We start from the raw sequence: 15242 nt of genomic DNA, 5'->3' as shown, positions 1-15242 counted from the left end.
ATATATATATATATGCACATACTTGAATTTGCCTCTGGTAATTGATCTGTTCATTTATTTGTAGTGGGATCCAACTGTTGGAAAGTCTCTGTGCACCTTTCGAGGCCATGAGAGTGTCATTTATAGCACAATCTGGTCTCCCCATATCCCTGGTTGTTTTGCTTCAGCCTCAGGTAAATAATTCTGAATTTACCAAAAATACTGGAGTGACTTTGTTTCTTCCATTAGGTGGCACTGTGTGCCCTAGATTCAGAGAAAATGGGAGTGTGTTACTCTGCTTTTGGGCTCCTTAGAACTTTCTTTACCCAATTCTTGACAAGAATTAGCTGAAGCCCAGATTACTTTTTTTTTTTTTCAATGATTCTGACTCCTAAAGAATAACTCCTAGTTTCTTGGTAAGGACAAATCTGTAGATGGTAATATCATAACTGAGAAAAGGAATATATTTGAAAGTGAAGATCTTTTTGTTTTAGTAAACTTGAATTAATCAGACACACATATGGATTTATCAATGAGCCGGTTGAATTTGGAGATGAGAAGTACAGCCTGTGAATAAATATTGTGTCATTGGCTCATAGTTGGTAGCGAAAGCCATCACAGGAAATCAGAGCACCCAGGACAAACAAAATAGAGGAATCTTTAGAGTAGAGCACAAGTGGGTAAACTAATGATCAAAATGACTGACAGTTTCTATAAATAGTTTTACTGGAACATAACCACGTCCATTCACTTACATATTGTCTGTGGCTGCTTTTACAGGGTAGTGGCAGATTCAGTGGTTATTACAGAGAACTAATGGTCCTCAAAGTAAAAAATATTTACTGTCTAGTCCTTTGTAGAAAATGTTTGCTGACCCCTGGTAGAGAACCATAAGGGGAGATAAAGTATTGGAAGCTCTTTTTTACAACTATTTATTTAAGGGAAGAGAAAAGACCTTAGCTACAGGAGGAGGTAGTGTGCTTCTAGTATTGTCTTCTCATTTAATTATCTAGCATCCAAAGTCAGGTAACAGCCAGGTAAGATAAATGTTCTTTTCTTGCTAATAAACTGTGTCAATACTGTAAGTTGTTGAATTATATTGAGTGGCTTCCACAGGAAATGTACTGTCACAGAAATCCTTTTCAGTAATTTACTTTCTTAGTTTTAACTCTAAAAATTAAAAATAACCAAATTTACATGACTTTTAGAAGTATTATTTGGTTGGTTGAAGATACTCAAATTGTATACAAATATATCCATTTGGATTATGTAATTTTATGAGATCTTTATAGTGAATAGTGATGCTATCTTTGTATGGACACAGTTAATTTAAGACACATTTTGTTTTGTAATAAAAATTAACAGCTTTATTTTCTAGATTGAAAACTAATACTAGTATTTTTTTAAATTCTAAATTGTCTAAGTCTTGGCTTTTTTTAAAATCTGTAATCTGAATTAAATCTTTTCCAAAATATCAAGTCTTTTGGGAAGAGACCAGTTAGAAATTTTTCTAGTCACATTTGCTTTTCTAAGGATGAATTTCTACTTTGATATTTTATCTTTCTGTGACTTGGCTAATTATAAGGCTGGGAGTTTACTAAGTAAATGATGGCAATAGTAATGTTCTTAATTTGAATTAATGAACCCTTTAACCTGTATAAGTAACTGGAATTAATTAACTTTTCTACTTTAATTTAATGAAAATTAAATTATGAGCTTCGTGATCATAGAGAATCAGAACTGTATTTTGATCACAGTTTCATTTAATAGTTAAAATTTTACCACTTTATATTATCATTATTGAAAAGTCTGAACAAAGAGAGCGTTGGTTGAAATTGAATTACAATTCTTGTAAGGATGTAAAGAAAATTTTCTTAGAGGGAGTGATGCGCTTTGTCCTTATACCCTTTTCAGTAGTTTCAAAGGGGTCACTTGAGATCCTGGATGAAATTAGTGCTACAGAAGAGATCCACCTTCCAAATGAACAGAAACATACTTCCCTTCCAGTGAAACAGTGAAGGCATGTCTGATGGGTGCTCTAATGGGCAATGCTCACTGTGAATTAAATTTAATAATAACCAGGCTGGGGATTTAGCTCAGTGGTTCCGCTGCCTGCCTCACAAGCGCAAGGTCCTGAGTTCGATCCCCAATACCAATCAATCAATCAATTTAATAATAAGTATAGTTTTAGGGCTGGGGATTTAGCTCAGTGGTTCCGCTGCCTGCCTCACAAGCACAAGGACCAGAGTTTGATCCCTGGTACCAAAACAACAACAACAACAACAACAACAACAAAATAATAATAAGTATAATTTTACATTTTTGGAAAAGTATCGATAAGTAAAATGCCTTGAACTACTGATAAATTTAAAAAATTCTTTCACTTTTCTATTGCATGTAAGTTTGTTTTTATTATAATTCAAATAATTTAAGGTATAAAATTACTTCATTTTCTCTTTTGAGGGCCAGTTGGGGGTTGTCTGGGGCTTTTTGCCCACTAAGCACACACTCCACCACTGAGTTGCACTCCTACCCCATCTTCATTTGTTTTAATCATTATTCTTTTTATGCCTATGACCAAATAGGAAGTCTAGTGACAGAATCATGAACTAATACAGCTGCACTACTTAAACAACAGGCAGAATTATGTGTATTAGCCTTTTATTTGGGAAGAGTCCTTTTACACTGGCCTTTGTGTGATACCGTATACATAATATTGGCTCTGGATAATGCAGGTAGGATAGTCAATGTTTAAGACTGGATAAAAAAGATTAACTATAGAGTTAGCAGTGTAATTACAACATTTAACTCTTTAAACTATATAGTGTGCATGGATAGTATATATAAATTCTTTTATCAACAAAATGACCATTTGCTTTCACAGAAGAGACCATATGTTTAATTACATTATTTTCTTGTGTTATATTACAAATATAAATAGTGGTTATATCAGCTTTGATTAAAAGTAAAAAACAATCTGAGCTCCGCTGCATTAAAGAATGTAACTTATTTGCTTATATAGTTGAAAAGCCAAAAATTAGATCTGGCTTTAGAGGCTGGGTGTAGGGCTCTGCCTTCTGTCTTGTTGGTTTCAGTAGCAGGTAACATGTGATGGTAGGACAGCAGGAGCTGCAACCCCTGCTTGTTTTCTAATTTCTATCCTATAGGAAAACTTAAGTGATTCCTTCCCCAACTTCCACAAAAGCTTTATTTTCTCTCATTGGTTTTGCTTAATCCATGTGGATGATCCTGAACTAATTATGGTGCCAAGGGAAGGATCGAATGTTTTGACTGACTCAGGCCTAGTTTAGCCCTGTAGTTGGGAATGGGGTAGAGGGCTATATCCAAACCACATGAGCTGAGGATGGAAAGAACGAATCCTTTTTAGGCAGAAGTAAGTGAATAGATTCTAGAGAGCCAGTACTCATTATGTTGGCTGCACATTTAAGGCTTAAAGTAAATCAGACAGGATGAATTAGATAAAGCACTGGAACTATTAGCTATGAAATATGTTCCTTAAACAAAACAAGAAAGCTTTAAAAAAACTTTCCTTCTGAAATTAAATACAGTAAAGCTGTTGAGAGTTTTAAAAAATTTATTAGAAGGTTGATTTACAAACATTTGTCATTTTCTTGAAATATTCCTTCATGGTGATTTAAAAATATTAGCCAACTTTATAAGTTTGAAAAAAAGTTAAAATTTCTCTTCCATTCTGCAAAAATCTTGAAAGAGTTGTGTTAAAGTCAAAAGTAAGCTGAGAAACTTTTATTGTACTTTAGCTATTTTCAAGGAGACAAGAAGAATGTATCCCTTAGTAGGAAACAAACTATTTAGCACATTTTCTTTGCTTGTGCTGTTTTCATATATTCTTTTATATAGCTCAGTGCATCTCACAGCCAAACATTAAAATATTTTTATTATTATTACATAAGATAGAGGAGTAACTGTCTTATTAGAATTTTGAAAACATACCTAAGTTCATTTTGTTTATTGAGAGGGACATTGTGAGCTTGTTTATCAGGTGATTATCGAATGCCCATCATCTGCTGGGGACTAGTTATTTAGTGGGGGAAAAAAACAGTTCCTGCCCTCTGATAGCCTATAATCCAGTGATAAAGAGACATACTAAGAAAACACCAGAAGCATACAAGGATAAGGGGTGTAAAGTTCTTTGAAAGAGAGGTACTACAGTTCAGTGGTTAGGAGCGTAGCCTGTGGTGCTGGGCTGCCTCAAATCAAGTTCTGCTTTCTCTACTGCTGTATAAGTTTGGTCCTGCTACTTAACCTCTTTCCCTCCATTATTTCTGAAAGAAGGGTGTCAATAATGTCCACATCATGGAGTTTTGACTATGATTAATGTACACATAGAACACCGAAGGGGCTGAGGAAATGTCACCTCTTTTTGTAACACAAGTGCTCAGAATTCTGTGGAAACACATTGATGATTCCTGAGCTTGTCAGGGTTGGCTGATCAGGGACACTTCCCCGAGGAAATAGTATCTGAGCTGCCAATTTCTGAACAAGTAAGTGTTAGGAGGTGAGAAGTAGGAGGCAAAGGTATGGGATATGGAGAGAACAGAGCATATCTGAGAGTCAGAATGGCCTTTGCATTGCACCTGTGCTGCAAGAATGAATAGTGCTGATCAGAAAAGAAGGTTTAAAGTAGTTTGCTCCAGGCAGAATCTGGAAAGTACAGTGTGCAATAACATATGGGTCCAGTGATTCTCAAACCTACTAGTCATCAGAGTCATTGATGAAACTTAAAACAGCATCCAAATTCTGGGCTCCATCTTAGTCTTGCTGAATCAAAATGCCTCTGGGGAAGTATTTTTTAAAGTCCAGCTGAGTCAGGTGATCACCCTGATTTGAGATGTACTGCACTGGTCTGTGGAGTAGCTCTGTTTGAGATGCCAAATTAATGCTTATTTCAGCTGATGTAATGAGAATTCTATGTTTGTTTTCCTAGGAATATATTCATCTTTCTTTTATAAAATCTGCAGAGTGGTTTCAGTGCTGAATTCAGAGTGGAAGTTGTTTCTTAGTTTGAACACTCTTTAGTATTTTTTCTATTTTATGACATATATTGGTCTTTAACAATAATTGTCTTTGCTTTTTTCTTACTTGCAGGACCCAAGGACTTACTATAAAACATACTGTGATCTTTATATAAAAATAATTTCAACTGCAGAGCTTATCGTTATAGAACCCAAATTTATAAAATGTTTGTTTTTGATGGTAGCTTTTATAATAGAAAATCAAGTTGTATTATTATGTCTAACCTTGTGACACATATAATCACTAGCTAAGTTAAGATAAAGAAGGGTGGAATTACAGATCTAGGTATACCTAGATCAAGGGTTCTTGAAGGACATTATATGTAGTTTAGTTTATAGTAGTTGTACTAGTATAAAATTTGTATTTCTAAATTATGTAAGATAGAAAGGAATAATATTCAAGCATTTTATATGAAGAGGATTAATATGAAGTAATCTTGTTTTTGAACCATGAAAACTAAATTGCTGCTATTACAGACTCCATATAATTGTGTAAGTCATTACCATGCCTGAATGTGTGGGGTCCAGCCAGTAGTTAAAACAAACTCATTCTACTATGATATAAGAAAAAGCCATATTACATCTGATAGGCATCTGACATTTCAATTAAATTATTTAGGCCCAGAAATACCCTTTTGGCACGCAGTTCGCTTCACAGTTTTAGGCTGTTTATACTCATTGTTCTTACCCAACTTCCTTTTGCTGCGGTTTGAAATCAGATATCACAGCAGCCAGAACTTCCTATTCTGCTGGTTCTGCCAGTTGCAGGTCTGCAACTGATAAGACAAGCTGGTAATTCAAGTGGGCCTGTGGTACCATCAGAGGGCCCTGATAAATGTCTGGCTAACAATGAAAGGCCAGTTACATAGATGATGTGATTTAAAGGAAAAAAAACCCCATAAATATAGCTGTCCTAATGTCTGAGAGAGTTGGGTGAGTCATTATACAATTTGGCTAAAAGGTTTCTCTCTTACCTGGGAATCAGAATGATGAAGGCAAAGTACCAAATATGTGCAACAGGAGTGGATGTCAAAGAACTGGAATTACTGATTCCTGCAAAGTAGTCTTCACAGTTTTGTGTCACTCAGATTAATCGCAGGAGGGAACAATCTAAAATATGGCTTTTAAAAATATGTTGCTTAAACATGATGTTGCAGAACCAAAATATTATGTCAGAGAAATAGAATAACCACCCACCCGACCTCTGTTGCTGTGTTGCTTAATCTTTTATACACATACAAAATGATGTGTATCCTTAACTGTGCAACTTGATGAATTTTCACAATAAGAACATCTGTGTAACCAGAGTAGGGCCAAGAAGCAAAATTGTACCAAAGGGCCTCCTCCTGGTCTTCAAGTTATTGCCCTGCCCATTGGCATGACCATGTCTCCTTTCTAGTAGCATAGATGACCACTGCCTATTTTATATCTTGTATCTGCTTTCTGTTGCTCAACACTGTATTTTGTGATTCATCCATATTAGTGCTAAAATAATCTACTTAATCTCCTAATCCACACTCACTGTAACATGTTGGTGCTTTATATCAATTTACATACTCTGATATGGTAATTATAAAGTGAACTCAAGCACTTGGCCTTCAGACAGGGCTCTTTCATCATGGCTATAGCAGACTTCATAGTTTCAGACCTAGTATTAGATACCAGTTTTCAGCTAACAAGCATCACTTTGGCATTTCATATGCTTTAGTGGAGGTCTTGTGCAGAGTCAAATGCTTTTCTCTGGGGCTTGGCCTTTTTAGAGATGGCAAATTGGGAAGAATACCATTCTTCCGATTCATTCCCTCCAAAAGGGTAAGTATCTCCTTTACCTCAAGTGATAGAACTAGATTGTTGTGGCACGAAAAGTGTGCTCCAGAAAGAGAAGGCATGCCTGAACTTCCCCAAGCCACATCTGTGTCTCTCGTCTGGACTTATCCCTGGCTGGCAACTTGACCCTGCAGACTGGCTTTCTCCACACAGTGGGACACATGGCCGCCGGAGGCTCGTGAGTGTTAGAATTAGGAAATTCTGCGAGAGGGATTGATATTTTTTTTAACTATAAATCAGAAAAATCCCAAATACCCACCTTTAGACCTGTTGACTATGGTCTGAGCCTGCAATAAGCTGTGGGTCTTTTTTTTAATCTCTTGGAAGTAAGACATGTGCTGTTCCTAGAAGAAGGGTGTTGCTGGGCAGACCGGCCACAAGACATCCATGTTACCTTTCTGTAGACGCTGAAGTCTAGGGCAGATCACGAAAGATCATTTTGTCAAAGCTGTTTGGAATTCTGAAACAAATTCTGCTGACTGGTGGCTAAGCAGAGACTGAATATTTTTAGGGCCCCTGAAGATATTTGAAGCTCCAGTCTATACCCATTCAGAACTATTTCCATTTGGTACATTCAGACTCATCATAGCTTTTATCCTTACTGTTCTTAGATCCAAAACTGTTAGTTACTTTCATCTATCAAAGTGTTTTTCAGCCTTTTATAAAGTATGAGGATGGTGTTTTTAAATTAAAAAAGAAAAAAACCCAGACAAAGCAATAGTACATATTTATGATCCATAAAATTGTAGTAGACTACTATATTACAGAATCACAGACTAAAGCAGTACATACCAAGTCCATGATTGTGATAACCTCTAAGCAGGGGGCTACGGGAGAAATGGGATTGGAAATACCATAGAGATTGTAACTTTGTCTGTACTATTTTTTGGGGGGTACCGGGGATCAAACTGGGGTCCTTGTGCTTGTGAGGCAGGCAGCAAAACCACTGAACTAAATCCCTGGCCCTGTCCGTAGTATTTAGTGAGTTTTTCTTTCTAAAATAACCCTGGCAAAATCTAACCAGATATTCTCTGTGTATGTAGGTGAGAGAGAGAATTGTAGAAAAAGTAGCATAGAAAAAAAGAAAAGAATAATGTCTTAAGAGTCAGCAAGAATTGACTGGCATTTGGGCCCTAATACCATAGGAGACAGCTTCATATAGTTGTAAATGCTTGTGCTGGGAACCCAAAGTATCTAGGTTCTGGTTCTGAGTCCTGATTCCATTGTTTAGTATTCTGAATGAGTTATTTCATTCCCATATGCCTGTTTCCTCACTTGTAAAGTATATAGCAAGTAGTACTGATTCATATACTTATTGTAATGTTTTATAAAAAATGAATATACATAAAATGCTTAGGACAGTACCTGGCTCATAGGAAGCACTTAATAAATATTAGCTGTTATGTTATTATTTGGGGAGACAGGAATGACTTCTCCAGATGCTGCTTCAGCCACCTGAGCAGCTGGGATCATAGGTGTGCACCACCACTGCTCCTGGCAGTCATTCACTTTTAGTTGTTCTTAAAAATTATTATGGCTCAAGAAAGACATGTGTGTGTATATGTCCACCAAAAAATACATACACTAGGAAAAGAGAAACTTGTATAAATATTTTAGTACTAAATTTATTGAGGTATCATGAGATTAATACAAGTTACCTTTGGCCTCAGTATGTATTTATGAGAGGTGCTCAAAGTGGTGCCCATTATTAGTACAGTGAACTCCTGAAGTGTGTATACTTTTTTGGCAGACCCTCTCTGTGTGTGCGCGCACACACACACACACACACACACACAAAGATGACACTATCCTAAAAGTGAAAGTATTTCTACTTGGTTTTTTTAAATGAGCTTTTTTAGGTCATTGATCATCGAAGTGGTGTCATGGGAAGTGATCATATCTTCCTTTTTTACCAGGTGATCAGACTCTCAGAATTTGGGATATGAAGGCAACAGAAGTCAGAATTGTGATTCCAGCACATCAGGCAGAAGTTTTGAGTTGTGACTGGTGTAAATACAATGAGGTACAGTGTGTGGACCCATTTTGGCAGCTGTGTAATGTTGAAACATTCAAGGTTTTATCTATCTTTGTTTATGTGGACTTTAGTGATGTTCCTGGACCATTAAGTTAAATTGAGTCTCTTTCATTTCTAACTAATGATTGTGACTGACCTACATTAGCATTAATTGGATTTAAGTGCTCATAAAAGAGGCAAAATAGGAAACAGAAATTCTCAAAAGTTCAGCAATGTAGCCTTGTTTGTTCTGGGGAACTATTTTACAATTTATGTAATATCTTTTCTTGATTGCTCTTGACCCTGCCATTAGTGTCATCTTTTGCTTTAATTTCTTTTTCACTTTACGGTCAGGCTGCTGAATCCTTTGTAATTTGATTTTTAATTTGACAGTCTATCAGCTTAAAATTTTTTCTGTTTTATCTTCCTTTTTAAGCCTACTTTTCATGCTTCTGTAAGATAGCAGTGTCTATGTGTAACTTTTTGCAAAGCTTCAGTTAACCATATAAACATGTGAATTAGAGATAGGAGTGAATTAAACATGTATTAAATACTTATGTACTTCAGGTGGTTTCTTGAAAGTAAAAATAGTAAAATGTGTACCTTATTTTTTCCTTAGAGTAGCTAATGAAAGTTAAGATGATATTATATTGGCAGAATCCTTTAAATAAAGTGAAATAAAAGAAAATATAGTACATACAGAAAAAATACTTGATTTAAATAAAAACATCAGTACAAATGACTTTCAGTCTCTTCCATCACAAATAAATTTTCCCTATAGGGAAGTTAAATTTTGGACTATATGTTTATACTTTGAATCTAAAGAAGGTCCTATTATGTACTTGATTGTGGTTAAAAGCTTTGTTTTTAAATCTCTGAAACTTTTCCTCAAATAAGCTTATATTAAAGCCAAACATACTCAGTTAATGAATTGCTGCTCAGGTTGATGTGAGTGTGGACCCAACACTTGGCTTTTCAGCCAGGAACTCAAGTCCACCTCAAGCTCTGCATAGCAGAATTTATAAAACCTATTAGATAGAAACTCAACATTACTTCTGTAGATTCTTGGGTCTGATCAGATATTGTATTAAGAGTAGGTCCAAAAGCATTGGGAGCAGTGATTTAGAAAAGTATAAAAGTTTATATCCTTTGTTTTTTCAAATAGTCCTACATTAGCAGGCTTCTTGCTTTTGGAAGCTTGGTAATATCTCAGCATGTTGAAGACCTTTTAAAGAGAAAGGTGGCCCACTTGTCATATATTTTAATCTTATATGTACATATTCCTACTGCTAAAGGTAAAATGAAAAAGCCACAGTGCTATTTGGGACTATGTCTTTTTTCTTTTGTCTGGTCTTCTGTCATATACATAAAGCATATTGAGTTTCTTTCCCTCGAGTTATTTTTTGGCTATTCAATGTCTATTTTGATTACTTTTTATATTTATTATGTAACTTCTCAAGATTGACTTCTCACTTACCTGAAAATAGATTTTATTTCTAGTCAGAAAGGCTTAGTTTTGCTTAATTGCTTAATGTTCCTCTGAATTGCTTTCAGAATTTGCTGGTGACAGGAGCAGTTGATTGTAGTTTGAGAGGATGGGACTTAAGGAATGTCCGACAACCAGTGTTTGAACTTCTTGGTCACACCTATGCTATTAGGAGAGTGAAAGTAAGTTTTTGTCTTTTCTTTTTATCATAACATAAAAATTGAAATGTAAATATAATCAGTGAAGCATATACAAAAGGGTATTTCATGTTTAGGGGTTAGGATTATTTGATTTTTTTGTATGTATTTTTGTTTACCTGACTCGTAATAATAAATATTGAACACTAAAATGAGATTAACTATTTGAATAATTATTAAATGAGTTGGGACTATGTAGACATTCATTTAGGTTAAATAAAATTTGTTTTCTCATCATCCTCAGTCTACCATTCCTTTTAACATTATTTTGCAACTAAATAGAGTAGTTTACTTTTAATATCATAATCTTTATAATTTTCCATCAGTGGAATGTCCCTTTACTTTGTTGAAATTGGTATAGAGAGATAGCTAATTCTTTCTTTTCTCTCCCATGATAACTTACATGAATATTCCCAAATGTGTCAGGTCTAGAAAATTATCCACTGTATCTACAGCAGAGCATGGGTAGCTTTTTTTGTGCTACTCTCAAGAAACCTGTCTGGGTTATAAGGTGACTTAAGTTAGTTTCCTAGCTTTTATTCAGGTAGATTCTGCTAAGTCATTATGGAAAAACGTTTTATTAAGTCATATCCCCCAATTTTAATTTTCTTTTTTTTTTTACTTGAAAGGCCAAAACATACCTTATTGATTTTTCAGCAAGATAATTATGCTATTCCTATTTTTAAAATTTCTAATTTCCATTAAAGTAATATTTTAAATTTTATTAACTGCAAGACAACATAGGAGACACACTATTCTGTTTTGTTATTTATTTATTTAGCTTAGCAGTGCTGTGAACTGAATCTACAATCTTGCATATGTGAGGCAAGCATTCTACCACTGTCATATCCCCAGACTGCTTTATTATTTTATTATTATTATAATGTCAATCTTATGTCTATAAGTTTTTAGGAATTGAAAAATATTTTCTATGTATGTTTTAGAATAGTTTTGAGATCACTTCATGACCTTTTGGCTAAGATCAAGTGTAGAATAGATCTGAGAATGAAATAGGGTGATGTAGTGAAAATACTTTACAAGCTGCAAAGTACTATTTAGGTGTCCATATATGTAACTGTTAAGGGCTGGTAAGGCTGCTGGTGGTTAAGGGTGCTGTCTCAAATTAAAGCATATAAGATTCTGGAAAACACAATGTTAAGTGACACCCCTTAATAAACTTAGACTTATTGTATTTCTCATAGAATGACGATAGGAAGTAGCATGTTATAATAATAGCTAACTTTGGTTTTTCTGTTTTGTTTTTTTTTTTAAGTTTTCACCATTTCATGCTTCGGTGCTGGCATCTTGCTCCTATGATTTTACTGTAAGGTACAGTGGTATAAAAATACTTTATTGTGAAATATAACTTTTCTGAAAGATAATGAATTTATTTTACTGATCATAGGCACATTTCCTGCCTTTTAGTCTTCTTTTCCCCTGAATTAACTTTCTAAGCATACTTTCCAGTGTCATGTGTACCCTTAAATTTGTGCTCCAGTCTACATTACGCTTTTTCAGTGTTTCTGTTAATGGGATGGACTTTTCTTTCTGGTGGGGATCTTAGATCAGTGTTAGACCTGATCTGGCTCCTTTCCTCTCTGTTTCATTACTTGTTTCCTAGACTGTGCTTGAGGTCCTCAAAGGCTTATAGCTAGAACATGTGGGGCAGCTCATTAGTATTGTTTTGTATTTCCTGTCATAGGTAATTTGAAGTATAGGTGAGCTGAAGACCTGGCTTGTTCTTGTTCTGTATTGGTTTATGTGAGGATACTCTATGAATTTTGGATTTATATTGACCTTACTGTGTCACTTACCCAGATCTCCTCTCTGCACTTCAGACTCAGTATTTGATATGGAAGAACTATATAACTGTGTTTGTGTAAAATGTACTATTAATGGAACATATTAGAACAAGGCCTTGAGAGAAATTACACGCCCTAACTTGGTTTTCTCCACTGATCCAATACAAGAAGACAGACAAAGTAGGAAATATAATCACACTCAGGCTCACAGCTCTCAATTTAAAACTATACTGCAGCCAGATTTGGTTTTGCTTATTCTGTTTTGGAATAGTCTCTATAAAGTAGTATGGAGTGATTATAGAGTATTTTAGCTTGGGAGCCAAAATAAGGCAACCTGACAGACTCAAAGAAAATTTGACAGTTGCTGACAAACATTTACATACTGGAACTGTGAAGCTAGGTCACTGGCTGGAGGTTAGAGCTATCTGTGTGAATTTGAAGGCCATTAACATGCTGATAATTCAGTCCATAAGGATGTAAAGGGCGATATAAGTAAAGAAATAAGAGCAAAAAGATAATGTCATCAGGAGGGCTTCAGGCAAGGAAGGCCAGGAACGTCAGATCCCTTGGATGGGCTAAGGAAGATGCACAGGGAACTTGACTCTTCTCTGACACATAGAGTCACTCATGGAGTCAAAAGGGATTTCTGGATATAGAATCTAGTCCTTAGATTTTACAATTTTTCTGGTGTCTGCTCACCAGAAGCCTTAATGAACTGAGATGTAGTATTGATCATTTGATGATCTTTCTTTTAGTATCCTTCACAGTTTAAAGTGAGCTTTCTGTCAATCAAATCCATTTTAGTGTTTTGTTTCTGAGTAAAGGGGGAGACCTAGTATGTATGAATAGTAGACTATTCATACTTTCTTTTTTGGAATTTTCCCTATGATCTTAATCTTACTGATCACTCCTGTTTTACTTAGGTACATAAGTTTCCCTGAACACACAGTTGGGACATACCCTTCTTGATGGAAATTTGTCTCAGGAGTATTTGCTGCAACTAAGTATGAGCTGCACTGCTCTAAATTTTGTAGGTACCAAATCATGTTCAGAACTCATCCCATTTTTGATACAGTCTTACTTTGCTTCTACCTGTAAAATTCAAGGCTTTATGTCTTTCTTGACTGCTGAGCAAGAATGCAGCCTGTAAGATGGCTTAGGTCATGGTTCTAAGATGTGTACCCATTCAGACATGTCAGAACTGTGTAAGTATGTGGAAAAACAGGCTAGCGTTAAGAATAAGAGACCTTTAACTTTGGGTTGAAAAATATATTTCGATAAACAATTACCCTATATAACTTGAGCTCAGTTTATACTTATGACCCATCTTCTTTTTTATGTGTGCAGTTCTGTACATCATGAATTGTTTTTGTTTTGTGTTTTTTGTTTGGTTTGGTTTGGTTTTGGTTTTGGTTTTTTGAGACAGAACTACCTGAACTCATGGCAATCCTTTTGCCTGAGCCTCTCAAGTGCTGGGGTTATAGGCATGCACCACCACACCAGGCACATCTCATTTATAGAGCCTCAGTGGCCTTTTTTTTGGTGCAGTACACCTTGTTTTTACAGTTTTTGCTGATTATACTATACAGTGCAATACTGTAGTTTTATGTTCTATACGTTATAGTAGTTTATGTAAGAGTTATGCAAATAAAAGCAATATCATCAAGTTGGTGTTCCCTTTGACCATTTCTTTGTTCTGAATGTTATAATATACATACAGTATACAATTCCAATTCATTTAATGACCTAGTTGCAGGAGTGGAACTTGGTCGTTGGAGGAGTTTCTCTATGGAAATTAGTAATATCTATCCTCATAATCCACAGGTGATAACAAAAGATTTTTCCCCAGCCTTTGCCTTGAAAGCCACCTCCCAACCCCTTCCCTGCACTTTTAGCAAAAGACCTCATGTACATTCTTTTAAAAAAGAATTGTAGTACAAATCTCAGTTTCTCTCCAAGCCTGCAAATTTGTCTAAATCTGTACCTCTTCACTCTTCCTCTCTTGTTTGGAACCATTGGACCTAGGTGCTGTTGATCCTTTATACTCCTTTTGCTTTCATGACTTTACTTCAGGAAGTGAGCTCTTGTCCCTCTTTCATCAGCAGTCTGCAACTCTGTTGATTTTCTACTTTCCCTGCAGTTTCTCTTTTTATCCTGTTTTCACTGTAACCCTCACTTAATGGTTTTCTTCCCTTCTTAGCCAGGCTTTTAACATCCTTGAAGCTTGCATTCAGCAGGGCCATTTGGGGCCTTTCTTGTCCCAGGGTAGTCCACTTTGGAGGTCTTACTCTATATCATTTGAACCCATAAGACAGATCAACATCACTAATTAAGTAGATTTAATTATATTGAAAAAGTCTTTATGCTTTTGCTTTTGAAGTGCTTTGAAAGAGTGTCTCACTTATGATTGACTGAGTTCCTAGCAATCATTATGCTCACTCAGGAATTTTTTTTTTTTGTACCAGGGATCAAACTTGGGACATTGTGCTTGAGAGGCAAGTGGTAGAACCACTGAGCTAAATCCCCAGTCCTACTCAGGAATTCTTGTGAAGTAAAAAATCATCTAGCTTAGAAATTGTTTTCAAAAGGAGTGAAATATTTCTGAATACCAAATTTATGAATTAATGTTGTTATTAATTTTTAATTTAAGAGATTTTTAAATTTTTTAGCTCTTAGGCACTATATCCTTTGAAAGCATATAGCCTTAGGCACTGTGGCTATGTCTGTATTACTCCTAAACCCTCACTGGCTTCTCTACTGAAATTGCTCTGATCAAAGCTACCAGTGACTGGGCCAGAGATTTAGCTCACTGGTTCTGCTGCCTGCCTCATAAGCACAAGGACCCGAGTTCAATCCCTGGTACCAAAAAAAAAAAAAAAAAAA

At 35.5% G+C, this 15242-nt stretch overlaps 1 protein-coding gene across 1 annotated transcript in view; it reads left to right on the top strand.

Annotated features, from left to right (window-relative positions):
* Positions 1-15242, top strand: part of Pex7 (peroxisomal biogenesis factor 7) — a 70765-nt gene that overhangs the window by 19193 nt on the left and 36330 nt on the right. The window contains exons 5-8 of the mRNA XM_033763269.1: positions 65-173; positions 8777-8883; positions 10429-10542; positions 11831-11886. Of these exons, the coding sequence (XP_033619160.1) occupies positions 65-173; positions 8777-8883; positions 10429-10542; positions 11831-11886 (386 nt within the window). The remainder of the gene's footprint in view (positions 1-64; positions 174-8776; positions 8884-10428; positions 10543-11830; positions 11887-15242) is intronic.

Source organism: Fukomys damarensis, unplaced genomic scaffold (assembly GCF_012274545.1).
Source record: "Fukomys damarensis isolate Sample0158 unplaced genomic scaffold, DMR_v1.0_HiC HiC_scaffold_14, whole genome shotgun sequence".
NCBI classification, from domain to species: domain Eukaryota; kingdom Metazoa; phylum Chordata; class Mammalia; order Rodentia; family Bathyergidae; genus Fukomys; species Fukomys damarensis.
This window is presented reverse-complemented; position numbering and strand designations above follow the sequence as displayed.